This window comes from Hyperolius riggenbachi, chromosome 6 (assembly GCF_040937935.1).
Source record: "Hyperolius riggenbachi isolate aHypRig1 chromosome 6, aHypRig1.pri, whole genome shotgun sequence".
Lineage (NCBI taxonomy): Eukaryota > Metazoa > Chordata > Amphibia > Anura > Hyperoliidae > Hyperolius > Hyperolius riggenbachi.
Window position 1 is genome coordinate 205156405 of NC_090651.1, and position 20222 is coordinate 205176626.

At 47.1% G+C, this 20222-nt stretch overlaps 1 protein-coding gene across 5 annotated transcripts in view; it reads right to left on the reverse strand.

Moving 5' to 3' along the window:
* KIRREL3 (kirre like nephrin family adhesion molecule 3) overlaps nucleotides 1–20222 on the reverse strand; it is a 1384273-nt gene that overhangs the window by 21819 nt on the left and 1342232 nt on the right. For all 5 annotated transcript variants that reach the window (XM_068240337.1, XM_068240336.1, XM_068240335.1 and 2 more), the window contains one exon: nucleotides 10711–10791. In XM_068240337.1, the coding sequence (XP_068096438.1) occupies nucleotides 10711–10791 (81 nt within the window). The remainder of the gene's footprint in view (nucleotides 1–10710; nucleotides 10792–20222) is intronic.

Genomic DNA, 20222 nt, shown 5'->3' on the forward strand with positions numbered 1-20222 from the left:
GCGAATCCGCATGCGGACAACGCATGCGGATTCGCTATAGTGGAAACGAGCCATAAGTGGACAAGGTAGAAATGTGCATGTTTGAAAAGCCAGCCAGTGCCTGACTGTCCAATCATCCTTTTAAAGTAGAACTCTAAGCATAATACAAAGAAGATCACCTCCTGTGAGATGGAAAGCTTATCTCCCTGCTGCCTATCCCTGATCAGACTTTTTAAGGGCCCCTTTCCACAAGCACAGTGGCGTAGCTACAAACCTCTGGGCCCCGATGCGGAATCTGGATGTGGGCCCCCCCCACGGCAACAACAGCCCCCCTCCCCCGGCAACACCCGACGCACACACATATCCAAATCCCTATAGCCAGCTATAGGTCCCCCCAGTATAGGTAGCCAGGCATAGGTAAGCCAGTATAGTTGCCCCCGGTATAGGTTAGCCAGGTAGGTGCCTCCAGCATAAGTAGCCAGTATAGTTGCCCCCAGTATAGGTTAGATAGGCAGGCGCCGCCGGTATAGGTTAGATAGATAGGTGCCCCCAGTACAGGTTAGCTAGGTGGGTGCCTCTAATATAGGTAGCCAGAATAGTTGTCCCCAGCATAGGTTAGATAGGTAGGTGCCCCCAGTATAGGTTAGTTAGGTAGGTGCCTCCAATATAGGTAGCCAGTATAGTTGCCACCTGTATAGGCTAGCTAGGTGCCCCGAATACAGGTTAGACAAGTAAGTGCCCCCAGGTTAGATAGGTAGGTGCCCCCCAGTATAGGTTAGATTAGGTAGCTGCCCCCCAGTATAGGTTAGATGAGGTAGGTGCCCCCCAGTATAGGTTAGGTAGCTGCCCCCCAGGATAGATTAGGTAGCTTTCCCCAGGATAGGTTAGATTAGGTAGCTGCCCCCAGGATAGGTTAGAGTAGGTAGCTGCCCGCCAGGATAGGTTAGAGTAGGTAGCTGCCCCCCAGGATAGATTAGGTAGCTGCCCCCCAGGATAGGTTAGATTAGGTAGCTGCCCCCCCCCCAGATAGGTTAGGTAGGTAGCTGCCCCCCCAGGATAGGTTAGGTAGGTAGCTGCCCCCCCCCAGGATAGGTTAGGTAGGTAGCTGCCCCCCCAGGATAGGTTAGGTAGGTAGCTGCCCCCCCAGGATAGGTTAGGTAGGTAGCTGCCCCCCAGGACAGGTTAGGTAGGTAGCTGCCCCCCCAGGACAGGTTAGGTAGGTAGCTGCCCCCAGGATAGGTTAGATTAGGTAGCTGACCCCCCCCCAGGATAGGTTAGGTGGGTAGCTGCCCCCCAGGATAGGTTAGGTAGGTAGCTGCCCTCCAGGATAGGTTAGGTAGGTAGCTGCCCCCCCAGGATAGGTTAGGTAGGTAGCTGCCCCCCCAGGATAGGTTAGGTAGGTAGCTGCCCCCCAGGATAGGTTAGGTAGGTAGCTGCCCCCCCAGGACAGGTTAGGTAGGTAGCTGCCCCCCCCAGGATAGGTTAGGTAGGTAGCTGCCCCCCAGGATAGATTAGGTAGCTGCCCCCCCCCAGATAGGTTAGGTAGGTAGCTGCCCCCCCAGGATAGGTTAGGTAGGTAGCTGCCCCCCCAGGATAGGTTAGGTAGGTAGCTGCCCCCCCAGGATAGGTTAGGTAGGTAGCTGCCCCCCCAGGATAGGTTAGGTAGGTAGCTGCCCCCCAGGACAGGTTAGGTAGGTAGCTGCCCCCCAGGATAGGTTAGATTAGGTAGCTGCCCCCCCCCCAGATAGGTTAGGTGGGTAGCTGCCCCCCAGGATAGGTTAGGTAGGTAGCTGCCCCCCCAGGATAGGTTAGGTAGGTAGCTCCCCCCCCAGGATAGGTTAGGTAGGTAGCTGCCCCCCCCAGAACAGGTTAGGTAGGTAGCTGCCCCCCCAGGATAGGTTAGGTAGGTAGCTGCCCCCCAGGATAGGTTAGATTAGGTAGCTGCCCCCCCCAGGATAGGTAGGTAGCTGCCCCCCAGGATTAGGTAGGTAGGTAGGTAGGTAGGTAGGTAGGTCCCCCCCCCATAATGAAGGGGGGAGCCGCAGCTGCGGGGAGAGCAGCCCGACCTCTCGCTCCCTTCCTCTCCCCGGGCCCCCCCCCTTCAGATGCAGAGTGCGCGGTGCACGGAAGCAGGTAGCTGCCCCCCAGGATAGGTTAGGTAGGTAGCTGCCCCCCCAGGATAGGTTAGGTAGGTAGCTGCCCCCCCAGGATAGGTTAGGTAGGTAGCTGCCCCCCCAGGACAGGTTAGGTAGGTAGCTGCCCCCCAGGATAGGTTAGATTAGGTAGCTGCCCCCCCCCCAGATAGGTTAGGTGGGTAGCTGCCCCCCAGGATAGGTTAGGTAGGTAGCTGCCCCCCCAGGATAGGTTAGGTAGGTAGCTGCCCCCCAGGATAGGTTAGGTAGGTAGCTGCCCCCCCCAGGACAGGTTAGGTAGGTAGCTGCCCCCCCAGGATAGGTTAGGTAGGTAGCTGCCCCCCAGGATAGGTTAGATTAGGTAGCTGCCCCCCCCCAGGATAGGTAGGTAGCTGCCCCCCAGGATTAGGTAGGTAGGTAGGTAGGTAGGTAGGTATGAAGGGGGGAGCCGCAGCTGCGGGGAGAGCAGCCCGACCTCTCCCTCCCTTCCTCTCCCCGGGCCCCCCCCCCTTCAGATGCAGAGTGCGCGGCGCACGGAAGCGCTGTAGGCAGAACTCACCTCCGTCCCTGCGCCGCTGGTCTCCTCCCGCTCTGTATAGATGTTGTTACACACTGCTTCCTGTTTAGCCGGAAGCAGTGTGTAACAACATCTATACAGCGAGAGGAGATCAGCGGCGCTTGGAACGCAGGGACGGAGGTGAGTTTCAGCCTACAGCGCTTCCGTGCGCGTCACTCTGCATCTGAAGGGGGGGGCCCGGGGAGAGGAAGGGAGGGAGAGGTCGGGCTGCCCTCCCCGCGGCTCCCCCCCCCCCCTCCCAATAGCGCTCACGGCGCACGGGCCGCACTCAGTCCTGGCCACTACAAAAAGACATGGGCCCCCCCGGGCCCCTCCCCCGCCTCTTCAGGAGCCGGGCCCAGTCGCGCATGCGACCGCTGCGACCTCTATTGCTACGCCCCTGCACAAGCAGTAGATAGGTAGTAAAAAGACTGGCTAACTCTCACAACTGCTTGCTGCTGCCTGGCAACTGCTTGCTGCTGCCTGGTAACCGCTTACTGCTGCTTGGTAACTGCTTACTGAGTTCAACCGCCTTTGGAAAAGGGCCTTAAAGATCCAAAGCAATCTCTGTGAGACAGTGTAGTAACAGCACTGGTAAATTACCCGGTGCAGCGTTTCTCTTTAATTTGCTGCCATGTCCTCCCATTCTGGTCAGAGAAACTCTGAGGAAGATTAAGGGGTAGAAGCTCTGTCAATCAATGCCACTTATTTTGCTAAAGTGCTGTGTACCTTCTCTCACACTTTGTATTTTAGTGTAGAGTTCTGTGCACATTCTTTAACTTTGATAGGGCAGTAGTATTTTTACAATTTTTATACAGTAATATTGAATGCCATTATTTTACATGGATATAGAACCTTATTGATATGTTAATATTGGAATTTTGCACGTTACATATTGGTGACTCTTCATAATTCATCATAGTTACCCATTATTGGCAATCCAATGTATCAGCACACCACTCCAAATTAATCACGCTCTTTTATTGAGCCATGTATGTCCACAAGGATAATCAGCCGACAATTGTTTCGGGGGCCACGCACGGTCCCCCTTTATCAAGGCGTGTGGTTGACAGCCTGATTAATTTGGAGTGGTGTGCTGATACATTGGATTGCTGATTTGAAGGAGACATTGCCTATATCACAGTATCAAGCACCCAGCATTTTGACGGAGTGCCCTGCCACAACCTTTTGATGTAGTTACCTATTATTATCTGTTTTTTGGGGGAGGAGCTATTCATGTTAAACGATCATTATTTTTGTCCCCACGTAGGTCTAGTTTTAATGGTTTGTAATCTGTCCACATACTATCTTTGAATAGTTTTTGTGTTTTTTTTCGATTCAATAAAGATATTTTCTTGTATCTGGTGCAGTATTTAGCAGTTATGCTTCTTTCCCTTACCAAACATATTGTTGGCATGTTATAAAGCGTTCCTTGGGTCTAGCCAACTTTACTGGGTATTGTGCTGCTTTGGCTACAATCTCACACTGGTACAGGATCAAGGCACTCATACCTGTGTGAGATTGTAGCCAAACCAGTGGGACAAATCTGATGAAGTGGGCCAGATCCGGGAAACATGTTGTAACATGGTAATAGAGATTCTCCATTTAAATATTATTGATTTTAATCCTTTTTAGAGGTAAGTTCAACATTTACAGTACCTCTTTTTATATTACTAGTGATTTCAGCTGCATAACAGGTGCTGAACAGTGGCGCATTCCCAACCCCGTGCACACAACGGAGGTTTCACGCATGTGCACTTGCCTGACATGGATGCAGCCGATGAATGCAGATACCTTGGGGTATTATTAGGTAGGATGTATGATCTGGGTGCCCTCTTAATATCTTTTTCTAATGTTGCTGAGTCTGACATTTCCTTAGTTGTTTTCATGAATATTTTAATGTTTTGGTTGACATTATAGCACCTGATAATTTAGTAATATTATGCACCATTTAGAAAAAAATTGCATCAATTTTGTGGCTATTTTAAAGCATAAATGTGAGAGCTGATGCATAATTGTTCTCATTCAGAATTTCTCAGTGATTCATGACAGCTTCTCAAGCTGTCTCTCATGTCAAGAACTAACTTAAAGCACAACTGAATTGAGAATAATATGGAGGCTACCATATGTATTTCCTTTTAAACAATACCAGTTGCCTGGCAGCCCTGCTGATCTATTTGGTTTTAGTAGTGAGTGAATCACACCAGAAACAAGTATGCAGGTAATCTTAACAACAAAAGAGGACACGAGAGCCCTATAAAGTGTAGTAAGTCAAGGTACCAAACGTAAATTAAAACAATGTGAATGAATACTCACAAACCAGGGTTACCATAAAGGCAACCACTGTATTGGCAGGTGGGGACATTAGACTTGACCCCACTCAGATTAAGAAGTCCCTCTCTGCAGATCGGGAAAATGGGGCAAAACCTCGCCACCTGGGGTGACTAGACAATAGACTGAACTGTATCACAGAGGTGCCAGAGTAGTATAAAAGTGATTAAAACCTGTTTAAAAAGAGAAGGTAGTGGTGGACTTACCTCCTCCAAGAAGACACCAAACATGGTTGGTTTATAATACATAACAATTTATTTAATAAATACTCCACAGTTGCAATGCGTTTCGCAAGTTTGTCAGAGGCACTTGGCCCCATTACAGACCCAGTCTTGTTCTTGCTCCTTTCACTGCCTGATGAAGCAGGATCAAACCTGCGAAACGCATTGAAACTGTGGAGTATTTATAAAAAAAAAGGTTGTGTATTATAAACCAACCGTGTTTGGTGTCTTTTTGGAGGAGGTAAGTCCACCACTACCTCCTCTTTTTAAACGGTTTTTAATTGCTTTTATACTACTCGTGCACCTCTGTGATACAGTCCAGTTTAATGCAGGTGATCTTGTTAGATCTGACAATAATGTCAGAAACACCTAATCTGCTTCATGCTTGTTCAGGGTCTATGGATAAAAGTATTAGGGGCAGAGGATCAGCAAGATAGCCATGCAACTAGTATTGCTTAAAAGGAAAAGAACATGGCAGTCTCCATGTCCTCCTCGCTTCAGTTGTCCTGTTCAGGGCCCATTTTGAGCTAATTTTCCCAGTGATTTTCATGTTGAGAAACTTGCTTCCAGGAAAATTAGTGCCATAAAACTCAATGGAAATGTAGGACTGTGGCACTATATAAGACAATTCACATGGGTATTTGGTAGCAACGTTTGGTTTGTGCCATATGAACCACAAGTTAAAATGCACCAAAAATGTGCACACCTGTTTTTGAGCAGTTTTATGGAAGCTGCTACTGTGTTAGTTCCTGCCCCTGTATTACATTTCTGATCACTGGGTAAACACAGAGTAAACATCACATCATAACAAGTGAAATAAATCTCTCATATATAACAGTTAATCATGTGTTCAGTAAGGTGCAGTAACCTGTGGTAATGTGTTTACAAGTAACTTCAGTCTGGACAATAATGAATCAACCTCTGTGAAAAAAAAAAAATTGAGCGTAGAATGTCGTCATCCACACTGTAACTAGTGGTGGCTGGCTATAGCACAGTTTATGCCATCATTTCCTATTACACTTATTCTTGTATGAAACAGGGAGAAGTCCTTCTGAGGACTCCTGTCGTGATTTATCAGTGTATACTCTAAATTGGTTGGTATGACCCCAGGGCCAGTGATCCAGAGGCACTGAAATGGAACTGTAGCAGATGTTATTATATGGAGGTCAGCCAGGGGCTCAGCTGTAAAATGGGTCTCTATCTTCATATTTGTTGGTTTGGAGACAGAGCAACGCCACATATTCTCTGGTCAAGGTTGGTAACATTATTACCACACTGCAATGGCAGCTAAATTGTTTTTCTGTTTATTCTCTGTGACATGGATTAGCTTTGTCATTTTGGTCCTAAGAGGATACATTCATTTCAGACCTTTGTCTCTTACAGCGGTCATTCCCGGAAGAGTAGACTATAAACCTAAGTGAGGCTTATGTTCCTAAAGTTATTTATAATGGTTTATTGCTATACCTGTACAGTAGCTGCCTGCAGAAACTCTTAATGCATTGTCTTGCCCTTGCAAATCAGATAAAATGTGAGATAAACACCTCCTCATTTAAAGGATAACTTTACTCATACATATATCAACCAAAACTGCTCTTTGATCAGGATTGAAACTGTGATACATTACATTTTTCACCAAACTGAATAGACCCAATTACCTCTCAGAGACCAACCCATTCCCTTCACATCAGTTTGTACCCTGCATTTCCTGCTAGAGTGAAGTGAATGGCAAACCATATTTCTTCCTGCTCACTCCAAGAGTCCCACTGTTGGTCATCATTGTGTGAATGTATTTAGGGCTTGTTCCCACTAGTGCATTTTTTCACCTTTTGGAAAATCATGCCTGGCTGAACTTGGTGGACTAAAGTATTTTTTTTTTCAACCAAACTTACTATGTAATGTGTTTTTCCATTGAAACTCATTGCGGCTTTCCTACTTATGCATTGTGTTCTTTAGCTAATACACAAACACACAGCATACTGTATTTTGCACTTTCATTACATTCAATAGAAGTACATGGAAAAACACATTAAAAACACAGAGACCGGATCCCTATCAGTTTTTATGGTATCGTCTCCATGGAAACTTTAATAAAACTCTAAAGTTCAGCTTTAAATAATAATGCTTAGCTGTGTGTTATTCCTTAACTCCAGCCAAAACATTGGCAAAATTTAGACAGAAAAAAACTCTGCTAATCTGTTACTACTGTCTGTGCACCCAATAGGGATATTCACTCATTCGTGTCTTATGACCCCAAGGTATCAAATCTGAAGAGAAGGAAGTGAATGTTAGCAGTAAAAACCTGACCGATGTTTACCTGTTCTCCACACTACAAAAATGTTTTTGCCATAACTGTCTCTGTCTTTGTTGTACAGGAGGTGAGGAAGATTCTTCCCCATGAAATGCTATTACCATTAAAAAGGCAAAGTGTAGCCCTGCACTCCTTGTGCTATAAGCCTATTACTGAATTGTATTTGCTCAACTTCTTTTAGCTGATGATGCCACCTTCAATCAAATAGTGAAGAGGACAAGTACAGTTGGCACTCCTATGAAAGATTCATTGAATACCTGAAGACAAAACTCCATTTTAAGACCCTCAAAGGCCAAAGCACAGTAATCAGGAATTTAATCCCCAATGCTGCATAATGTAAAGCTCATTGTAGCACATGCTGTACCAATGTGCAGTGTACCATCATTCTGAATCTGTTTTAAATCTGCCTACTGCATTGAAGATTGATGAATAATTTCCAATCAATATTTAGAAACTGATCAATTGAAGATGCAATCTGACAGGTCAGAAAAGCTTTTTTAATCAAAATGGCTCCAAATTGATTGTCTGACTGTATTGTACTGTGTAAAACAATGCAGTGTAGATAATTCAGATGCGTTGAATCAAATTAACGTACAAATCTTATTGAAATCGTACTACTATTTATTGCAGGACTTGAAAACAATCCCTAATTGATTGTTTCAAAGCAACTTATGTAGTGTGGTCTTTTAGACAAGCAACACTGCAATACTTTAGTGTACTTTAGTATTCAGTATTATCCTGTGGTAACTGTTGCTACAATAAGGCGCAGGTGGGTTATCATGTTAACCAGCATGTGGATCTGCAGCCTCCAACTTCAATGTAATCTCTGACCCTAGGGAAATTTCCTGGAGCTACGGTAATAGGCTGTTAACAGAAAAATAAACCACATCTATTCATTGGGGTTATGGCTTCCATTTCAATTAACATTTGCAGCTGGAGTGACTGTTGTGTTTCAGAAAGAAGAAGTAACCCTAAGGTCAAATGGAATTACTGCAACTACTTGAGGGCTTCTTCCACGAAGCAGTGCAGAAAATTGCTAATGGTTTTAACTCAAACTTTATACAGATTTCAGTTACTGTAGTCCAGTCAACAAAATGTGAAAACTGTTTGCTACTGGTTACTGTGCTTTTTCAGTTCTTGGTGTAGGCAGGGCAGCCATCAGGGGGGTACAATACAATTGACACTGCAGTGAGGGGCCCAGGGCCCCCCAAAGTGCTGGAAGGGCCGCATGTGCTGGCTGCGGGCCTGTGGCTCACTAACCAGCACACCGCATTACAGCACTGAGAGAAGAACGCGGGGAGCAGATGAGTGAGCCCTCTACAGCGGACTTTCTATACTGGGGCACCACCTATATCTGGCTACAGGCTACCTATACTGGGCCATCATCTATACCTGGCTACCTATACTGGGGCTGGAACCAGCTATAACTAGCTACCTCTACTAGGGCACCACCTATACCTGGCTACTTATACTGGGGCACCACCTATACTTGGCTACCTTTACTGAGGGCACCACCTGTACCTGGCTACCTATACTGGGGCACCACCTATACTTGGCCTCTTATACTGGGGCACCTATAACTTGCTACCTATACTGGGGGCACCTGTACCTGGCAAACCTATACTGGTGCACCACCCATACCAGGCTACCTATATTGGGGCAACTATACCAGGCAACCTATACCGGGGCACCATCTATAGTTGGCTACTTATACTGGGGGAACCTATGCCTGGATACCTATACTGGGGGCACCTATACCTGGCTAGGGCAGGGGTATGAGCTGAGACAGAAGGGGACAATAGGTAACACAGGGGGATAAAAGAGGCACAGGGGCAACAGAGGCGGACAAAAGATGCACAGGGAGAAAAGAGATGAGACGGGAGCATGAGGTCACACAGAGGGACACAAAAGAGGCACAGGAAGAAATGAGGGGGACAAAAGAGAACGGATAAAGGATAAGAACAGACCTACAAGTCCATATCTCATTTGTTAACCGGGGACTACCTGTATTTTGCTAGTATTTGGCTCCACCCACAACATGCCATGATCACGCCCACTTTTTGCCGCATCACACTGTGCATGCCGTTTTCTTAAATGTTGGAGCCATGCACATTTTTCGCCGCAGCGCACTTCGCACAAGGACACGGGGTGGGGTGGCTAGTGGGCAGGCACGGCAACCAGTGGGTGAGCCCAGGGAGTGGGGTCCAGGCCTGATGATGTGTGAGGGGCCCCAAAATTTCTGATGGCGGCCCTGGGTGTAGGTATGACAGTTTGTGAACCTGACAGCAATTGGAAATATGCTAGGTTTGCAATACTAGTTATATTCCCTAACTCAGGAACATATTAGTAAATGAGGTCCCATATGAAGTTTAAATATAAATTGTAGTCAAAATAATAAATACAAATTTAATTTTTTACAATATTTATTTATAAATGATTTAGGCAGTGTTTGCACATTGTAAACTCTTTTCTCTCCCTGATTTACTTTCTGAAGTTTATCACAGGTGGCAACATCTTTAGTACTGGCAGGTGATGTCTGCAGAATGTTAGTTTAGTGGGAGTTCTTAAGTTAGAGGGTGGGGCTACATCCTAATATACAGTGATATATTGCTATAGGAAGTGTTTATGGTGCTGAAATCAGGGTTTTTAACATAAAAGTAGGTATCCTGAATCATTTACTGCATTCTCTGATATGTTGTTACAGTTCCTCTTCAAATGGAAGGTCAGAGGTAACTACTTACCTGGGACTTCTTCCAGCCCCTTGCAGCCGTCCTGTGCCCTCGCTGCCGGTGGCCGGGGTCCCCTCCAGTACAAGATGCCTACTGCGCTTCAGCGTGTGGCTCACAGAGTTGCGCTGGCATAATCCGGACTGTACTGCACAGTAGTTCTGAGCCTGCACAGTACAGGCCGGATGACGTCAGTGCCACTCCGTGAGCCGCATGCTGGAGAGCAGTAGATCTGGGGAGGTCGTCATCTGCAACAGAGGGGACCGGAAGCCACCAGAACTACGGCGTAGGCACAGGACGGCTGCCAGGGGCTGGAGGAAGCCCCAGGTAAGTAGATTTTTGTTTTTTAATCACCTTGGACCTTCCCTTTAACTCTCCAGCATTCATGGTAAACTTAAATCTACATTTTAAGAGGAATAACCCTTGAGTTGTCAATGATTCTGTTAACTTCACTTACCTTCTGGAATTCTTTTTCCTCCTCCTTCAGAACCTCTAACTGCTTGAGGACAGAGTCTTGCTGAAAATCTCCTCTATCGATCTGTAACATGCACAGAAAAAAGTGTTTTTTTCTAGTTAGTGAGACATTTTAATTTCAAAATAACACAAAATATTTGTTTAAATTTGAAAGCAGTGGCAATTCTCAGGCACCAGCCTTGCTTGTCATAGGGGAGACATATTGGTTGTACTGGTATATAGTGGGTAAATAATGTAATGAGAAGACAAGCTTGTACATGACATGGGGGGTGGGTCGAAAGCATGATAACTTATGTGATTTTTATAGTGGTGTCATTATGGATGCACACATTACAGAAGGGCTTTGGCTCTCATGCATATGGGCAGGGCCAGATTTACCATAAGGCACTGTAGGCACATGCCTACAGGCACCTGATGGAAAGGCTGCTCACTCCCCTCCTCTAGTGCCTCCCTTCATCCCTATGCAGAGTCCAAAGTGGAGAGTAAAGGAATGAAAGGTTACTCACCTAGCTCTCAGCATTCCACTGGGGGGGGGGGGCACTAGCTTCTTAATACTAAGGGTACCTCTCGCTACCTAATGCTAAGAGAAACCTGTAGCTGCCTATGACAGGCAAGGGAAGTAAGGAGGAAGTGACCTCTGGGACAGCCAGCACACTTGCAGTGCAGTTTAGCAGGAGTTTGCAAGTTCATGGAGGGCAGAGTCTAGGGTGCCAGGACATCTGTGCCTATAGGCTCCTGTGATGTAAATCTGGGCCTGCATGTGTGTCTTCACTGCTTATCAAGTGACATAATGCAAACATTTGCCTTGATGCACTGAAGGGGAGCGCGAGAGCTGCAAAACCAGGTTCATGTGCCCAATGCAATGCTCTTCCCTGTAGACCTCTGCATGGGGAGAGGGCGCAGTAAGGGCTGTTTTGCACTACATGTACATCTATCTGTTTTTTTTGATCAAATGCGTTTTTATTAAATCGCAAGCACACTGGCAAAATAATTTAAATTGTGTTGCCTCATTTCTACTACTGTGTTTTGATTTTAGGTGTTTGAAAAAATGCAGCTTGCTACATTTTGGTGCAATTTGCCACTGTGTTTACATAGAGTGAAGTGAATTGGGATCTGCAAACGCACTATGAAAATGCATGGAGCTGCAAAGAAAAAAGGTGCATGTGTTTGCGATTTGTGACTTGTAGAGATGGCCCGAACGGTTTGCACGCAAACTTATTCACGCAAACTTCGGTGGTTCGCGTTCGCGGTGAACCGTGAACTACATGCGAGTTCGACAAGCCCCCTATACTACATCATTAGGGTCAACTTTGACCCTATACATCACAGTCAGCAGATACAGGGGAGCCAATCAGGCTACACTCCCTCCTGCAGCCCCCCCTCCCCTATAAAACACAGGCAGCATCAGCCTTTTCACTCACTCGTGTGGCTGCAGAAATTAGAAAAGAGAACCTGCTGACATAGGGAAAGCTTAGTTAGGCTCTTGTGTTAGGCTTGTTAGGTTGCTCCTTCTTGCTGATACCTATTGCTAAAAAGCACTCCTCATCCTCAACAGCTCTTTTGAGAGCTAAGCAGTAGGAGAACAGAGGCGCCAGCAGAATAAAAGTGGATAAAAACTTAAAAATGTGCTTGGAGGAAGTGGTGGACTTACTTCCATAAAGCAGACACGAAAGACTGTCTGAAAAGTAGCAACATTTATTATATAGTACCCCAAAAGTGCAATGCGTTTCGCAGGCCGAGCCCGCTTCATCAGGCAATAAACGTGGGGACAAAACAGAATTCCAGCAATAGCAGGTGTAGCGCCTCATTGGGTCAACCTGGTGACCGCTGGCAAGCAGGGAGTACGTGGCTGTGCAGCGGACCTAGTTGTGACACCTCTACGGCTTGCAGGCAGGCCTGCTGCCACCTCCTCTCCTCCTGCTACATCCTCTTCGCTGTCGTCGTCCTCCTCCTCCTTGGCTGAGTGGCAGTTCAACTTTACTGGTGCTGCGATCTTCTCTCCCGCTACACAGCCCCAGCTCCCCGTGGCCTATGCTGCATGCCAGGTATGATGGTGTCACACCATGTCTTTCCTCAAATCGGAGAGCAGCTCTCCTGGCTGCTCTGAACAAACAGGTGGATCAGTGGCTGACCCAGCCCCAACTGGAGATCGGCAACGTGGTGTGTGACAACGGCAGGAATCTCATTTCGGCTTTGAACTTGGGAAAGTTGACACATGTACCCTGCATGGCACATGTGCTGAATCTAATAATTCAGAGATTTGTGTCTAAGTATCCAGGCTTACAGGACATCCTGAAGAAGTCCAGGAAGGTGTGTGGGCGGGTCTATTTGAAAAGGGCTCCTAGAAAAAAGGGCTCCTGGTGTAGCCCATATATACCAAATTTGGCTGCAAAAAGGGCGCCCGGTGTAGCACATATGCCAACTTTGGCTACAAAGGGCACATGGTGTAGCCCATATATGCCAACTTCGGCTACAAAGGGCGCCTGGTGTAGCCCATATGCCAACTTCGGCTACAAAGGGCACATGTTGTAGCCCATATATGCCAACTTCGGCTACAAAGGGCACCCGGTGTAGCCCATATATGCCAAATTCGGCTACAAAGGGCACCTGGTGTAGTCGAAAATGCTAGTTTTAGTTTATTTAAAAGGATGCTGTTATAGGCAAAAATGTTTGGGTTATAAAAGGGCTCTAGATATAGCTAAGAAAAGTGATTATTATGACCTAACTGCTCCCTACTCTCACACAGAACCCTCCCCTGATGGTGCCTAACCCTAATCCCCTAGGTGGTGCCTAACCCTAAGACACCCCCCCCCCACACACACACACACACACACTTGTGATGCCTAATCCTAACCTCCCCTGCACCCTCAAATCAAAAATGTTGGCTATAAAAGGGTGGCCTTTTGTAGCAGAATCAAAAGCCTTGTAGCCTAAAACCTTGTAGCTGAATAAAAAATATGGGCTACAATGGGGCGCCCTACTGTAGTCAAAAACCTTGTAGCCGCATAAAAATATGGGCTACTGTAGCCAAAAACCTTGTAGCCGAAAAAAAAAATATGGGCTACAAAAGGGCGCCCGCTTGTAGCCTATATCAAAACTCGGGAGCCCTTTTCACCACCTTGTAGCCCATATTTGCAGAAATAACACTGATGTCGATGGAGGAGCCGTTTTCATACAGGCAGCTCAGAAGCCCTTTTCAACTGATCCCGTGTGGGCATTTCAGGCGGTCTTACACGGCCATGGCACGCTTTGCCGATATTCAGCGGAGAAACAAATAGCCGGTGAGGCGCTTGATTTGTGATAGCCCAACTTACTGGAATTCAACGCTCCTGATGTTCAACCGCCTGCTACAATAGGAGAAAGCCGTCACACAGTATCACTACAACTACAGTCAAAGGACATGCTCTGGGGAGATGGGTATGTTCTGGCCGAAGTACAGGAGGACACTCAAGCGAAATGCCTGCAGGCTCATGCGGCCATTTGAGGAGGTGACAAACCTGGTGAGTCGCAGTGAAGGCGCCATCAGCAACTTGATCCCATATGCTTTCTTCCTGGAGCGTGCCGTGCGTAGAGTGGTGGATCAAGCTGTGGAGGAGCGTTAACAGGAACAGGAGGAAGAGTTGTGGGATCAATTCTCAGCAGAAACGGATTATTCCTCAACACCTGCGGCAGCACAGAGGGGGGAGGAGGAGGAGGAAGAGTCGAGTGGGGAAGAGGAGTCAGATGATGAGGAAGGTGTTTTTTTGGAGGAGGAGGCAGAAGAACAACTGCAGCAGGTGTCGCATGGGGCTTGTGCTGCTCAACTTTCCCGTGGTATTGTTCGTGGCTGGGGGGAGGAGGAGAACTTAGCTGACATCCCTGAGGAAGAGCAAGAGGAGATGGATAGTACATCTGCATGCAACTTTGTGCAGATGGCGTCTTTCATGCTGTCCAGCTGTTGAGGGACCCCTGTATAAAAAAACTCAAGGGGAAGGAGCTGTACTGGGTGGCCACAATACTAGACCCTCGGTATAGGCACAAAGTGGCCGAGATGTTTCCAAATCATCAGAAGGCAGAAAGGATGCAGCACTTGCAGAACAAGCTGGCAACTATGCTTTACAATACGTTTAAGGGTGATGTCACAGCACAACGAAATAAAGGTACCACTGCCAGTAATCCTTCTCCCATGTCCACGCAGGCAAGGACAGGATGCTCTAGTGATCTCATGGTGATGTCGGACATGCGGACATTCTTTAGTCCCAACGTCTCACCTTAGCCCTTCCGGATCCAATCTCCACCAACGCCTTGACCGGCAGGTAGCCGACTACCTGGCCTTAAGTGTGGATGTAGACACTGTGAGCAGCGATGAACCCTTGGACTACTGGGTGCGCAGGCTTGACCTGTGGCCAGAGCTGTCACAATTTGCCATCCAACTTCTGTCTTGCCCTACCTCAAACATCCTGTCAGAAATGACCTTCAGTGCAGCTGGAGGCATTGTCACTGAGAAGAGAAGTCGCCTAGGTCACAAAAGTGTTCAGTACCCCACCTTTATCAAAATGAATGAGGCATGGATCCTGGATTACTGCCTGCCCGAAGACTAAGTACATCCCCACACACAGCATCTCTGCCTGCACGTTGTGTGACTGCCTGCCCCATGACTAAGTCGGTCCTCACACAGCATCTCTGCCTGCAGGCCGCTTGACTGCCTTCTCCGCCACCACCAACAGGCTCCAGGACTTCAGGCGAATTCCTGAATTTTTAAGGCCCTGCTAGCAGCGGCCGCTATATTAAGTTTTTCTGGTGTGTGTACATGCCTGCCTAATTTTTCTGGCTGCACTGCAGCTGCAACAACAAAACAAAAGGCATGTACATGTGTCACTTCCCCTTTGTGATCGTTACCTTGCCACGGTGAAGGGGCTTGCGTATCACAAGGAAGCAATGACCACCGGCTATATGAGTGTCTTGGGGGGCACACCCAAGATAATAAGGTTGTTGCTTCATTGTGGACAGACCAAATTTGATCAGCTGGACAGTCACTGTTCTGTCATTGAGCTACCTCAGCCCGGCGACCATATGGGCTGGAAAGCCGCCATCACCTGCACTCTCGTCATGGTGCGCACCAGTCTAGGACGGCCGTCACTACACAAACAGCTGTGTGGTGCGTTACACAGTGAGTTTGGTCTGTCAATGTGAAGCAGTACACTAATTACACTAACTGATTGATGTATACACATGCAAGATGTTTTAAAGCACTTTAGGCCTCCAATTTAGCATGCAATGTGATTTCTGCCCTTAAAACACTGCTGTGCGTCAAAGCCAGATTTTTCCCCGGGACTTTTGGCGTGTATCTCCCTCCTCCATGCAAAAATTCAGATGTTAGAAACCTTGAAACATCTTTTCCATCACTTTTGTGGTCAGCATAAATGTTTCTAGTTTTTGAAGTTCGCCTCCCCATTGAAGTCTATTGCGGTTCGAAACGTTCGCGCGAACCAAACTTTTTGCGGAGGTTCGCGTTCGAGGTTCGCGAACCTAAAGTTGGAGGCTCGAGCCATCTCTAGTGACTTGTTATGGAAAACAACCCTAAGGCAGCAGATCACAATAGTGGGTGAGTAAGTCTAGTGGTGGCCTCTCTGCAAATGTCCCTAATTTTTGTTCTTTAATTGCAAAGCAAAAATTTAACATAGACATAAATATGCAGTATAAATACCATTTTTTAAGTTTGTTAAAATGATTAAATTTAATTGACTGAAATCCAGTATATTTTCCCTTTAACACTTCTCGACATAGTAGCTCATTTTTAATTCTACAGAAAAGCCATTTCACATATATTAAAAGAATTTATGAAACTCAAAAAAAAATGTAAAAACAAATCCATCCGAGGCATATAGCCGCATGGAAATGTTACTTATAATTGCTATTGATTCTACAGTGCTACATTCTTTGTTTTGCCCAGGGGACCAGTATGCGATTTCCAGGCGGAGGAAGAGAAAAGCGAGAGCTGGGAGTGTGTCTGTCCAGGGACCATAAAATATGCATATGAATCAGCTACTTTGCCTGAACTCTAATCAGGCAGGAATTAATGGTGGCCCAGGCTGCAGGAAATTTACAGTGCAGATTGTTGGAAATCTATAATATGTTATTTCATCGTGTCACCAGGCCTTCGTTTACAGTTGTTCTCAGTAAGTTCTCTCTCTAGAAGAAGAAGAAAGAGGCCCCATATAGGTTGTAAAGGTGGTGATTACCTCAGTTTCCTAGCAACCAATAGCAGGCAATCTCGATCAAGAAGTAGGCCGCAGCCTGGAGCAAGCCTGGCCACGTGCATACTGTATTAGTTGAAGTAGGAGAAGCAATTTTAAAAAGTCGTGTATAAAGCTAGAGCAGTAATGGTCTCTATGATCCTACATTATTGCAAAGCTATTGTTGCACTTAAGTTTTGCAAGTTAATGATCGAGGCAGCATACATTTCCATTACTTGGAGCTGGAGTGAGTCCAGCTTCTATCATGCCACTGAGTGGGTCAATTGCTACAGTGAATTTGCTGCAAAACAGAAGAATTACCTGAATTAACCTCATGCTTGGCAAGAAATTTGGAACAAAATAGCAATGTGTATTTTCTGTGGATAGAGATAAGCATGATGCACACTAGGCAGCTTTTGTATTTCACATTATTGCCTCAAAATGGTAAGTAAAGTTTTATTACAGCTTAGAAACTGCACAAATGATAGCAGCGCATTATAGCGTCCATTTGTGCGATGTAGGGTTGTGACATTGATACAGATTTATAACTTTTAATTCTGTGGTTAAAAACCATGCCTGTTCTCCCTCTTATGCTATTCAGAATGTTTTCTGATGAGAAAGCTTTTGCTTTTGTTGCTGCTGCTATTCTTAAAGAATGTCCTTGGCTTTACGGTTTAAAAAAGCATCCTTATTTTAAAATGCTACTAATGGTATATTTCTGTGGATGCATTATCTAAAATAACACAGAGAACTGTACTGCCAGCTGTTTTCTTTACATGTTACTGATGCTTGTGCCGGGCCAGCTGAAGTGTTGAATGACACATATACAGCATTTTTTTCATCTTTTCAACTGTATGAGTAGACAGTGAAAAACTAAGTACACATTTCCATCAATCTGCTGTGCGAGAGTTTTTATTGTGCTGGCTCCTGTATGTACAAGTACTCTTCACTTCACAAATGGATTAAGGCAGAAGAGAAGTGGGAGTGGCACACCTTACCCGTAAGGTGGGTGCATAGCCTGTAGGTGCTGAGCTCAAGCACCAAATCACATAAGCCAAGTATGAATCCAGGCTAGCACACCATTCAAGTTACAATAGTCTTCTTTATTGCTACATCAGCACATAACGGCGGGTCCCCTTCATCAGACAGTGCAGACAAAACGATTTGTCTGCACTGTCTGATGAAGGGGACTCGCAGTTGGCCCCAAAACAATTGTCACTTTTATGTGCTGGGTTCCCAATAGAGGAGATGAACAGGGGGACAGTTCAGAGTGGGGGTCCGAGAGGAGTAGGAGGAGACGAGTTCCTGAAAGAAGCAGGGGGAGCTCGTTGTCAGAAACAGCTGGTGGTAGTGCCTGGCACAATGTTTTGCCACCTATGGACAGCCAGCCAAAATGCCCTTCAACGTCAGCTGCTGACACCACCATATTGCCATCACCCCAGGGCTCAGAGGTGTGGACATTTTTTTGTGTGTATGCCTCAGCTGAGAGCAATGCCATCTGTTCTCTCTGCCACCAAAAATTGAGCCGTAGAAAGGCCAACACCCATGTAGGGACAACTGCCTTACGAAGGCACATGGAGAAAAGGCACAAACTGCAATTGGAAGACCACCTGAGGAAAAGCAGCACACAAAAGCAAAGCCACCCTCTCTCTCCTCTTCCTCCTTCAGGTGCCTCATCTTCAGCCGCTTTCTCCCTTTCTCAATCACAGCCACCCTCCTCCACTCCGCCTCTCACCTTGAGCTGTTCCTGCTCCTCTGCCTACAGCAGCAGCCAGGTGTCCATGAGGGCAATCTTTGAGCCAAAGAAGCCAATGTCTGCCAGTCACCCCCTTGCCCGGCGTCTGACAGCTGGCTTGGCGGAACTGTTAGCTCGCCAGCTGTTACCATACCAGCTGGTGGACTCTGAGGCTTTCCGAAAATTTGTGGCCATTGGGACACCGCAGTGGAAGATACCAGGCCACAATTATTTCTCAAAAAAGGTGTTACCCAAACTGTACCTTGAAGTTGAAAGGCAAGTGGTGTCATCTCTGGCACACAGCGTTGGGTCAAGGGTCCATCTGACCATGGATGCCTGGTCTGCCAAGCAAGGTCAGGGCAGGTACACAGCACATTGGGTCAACCTGGTGACCGCTGGCAAGCAGGGAGTACATGGCTGTGCAGCGGATCTAGTTGTGACACCTCCACGGCTTGCAGGCAGGCCTGCTGCCACCTCCTCTCCTTCTCCTCCTGCTACATCCTCTTTGCTGTCGTCCTCTTCCTCCTCCTTGGCTGAGTGGCAGTGCTACTCTACTGGTGCTGCGTTCTCCTCTCCAGCTACACAGCCCCAGCGCCCCAGGGCCTATGCTGCATGGCAGGTACGACAGTGTCACGTCATCTTAGACATGTCTTGCCTCAAAGCGGAGAGTCACACTGGAGCAGCTCTCCTGGCTGCTCTTAACAAACAGGTGGATCAGTGGCTGACCCCGCACCAACTGGAGATCGGCAACGTGGTGTGTGGCAATGGCAGCAATCTCATTTCGGCTTTGAATTTGGGAAAGTTGACACATGTACCCTGCATGGCACATGTGCTGATTGTAATAATTCAGAGATTTGTGTGCAAGTACCCAGGCTTACAGGACATCCTGAAGCAGTCTAGGAAGGTGTGTGGGCATTTCAGGCGGTCTTACACGGCCATGGCACACTTGGCCGGTATTCAGCGGAAAACAACTTGCCGATGAGGCGCTTGATTTGCGATAGCCCGACTTGCTAGAAATCAACGCTCCTGATGTTTAACCGCCTGCTACAACAGAAGAAAGCCGTCAACCAGTATGTCTACAACTACAGTAAAAGGACATGCTCTGGGGAGATGGGGATGTTCTGGCCGAAGTACTGGACACTCATGCGAAATGCCTGCAGGCTCATGCGGCCGTTTGTGGAGGTGACAAACATGGTGAGTCGCAGTGATTGATCCCATATGCTTCCTGGAGCGTGCCGTATGTAGAGTGGTGGATCAAGCTGTGGAGGAGCATGAACAGGAACAGTTACAGGAACAGGAGGAAGAGTTGTGGGATCAATTCTCAGCAGAACCAGATGATTCCTCAACACCTGCAGCAGCACAGAGGGGGGAGGAGGAACAACTGCAGCAGGCGTCACAGGGGGCTTGTGCTGCTCAACATTCCCGTGGTATTCTTTGTGGCTGGGGGGAGGAGGAGAACTTACCTGACATCACTGAGGAAGAGCAAGAGGAGATGGATAGTACGTCTGCATCCAAATTTGTGCAGATGGCATCTTCCATGCTGTC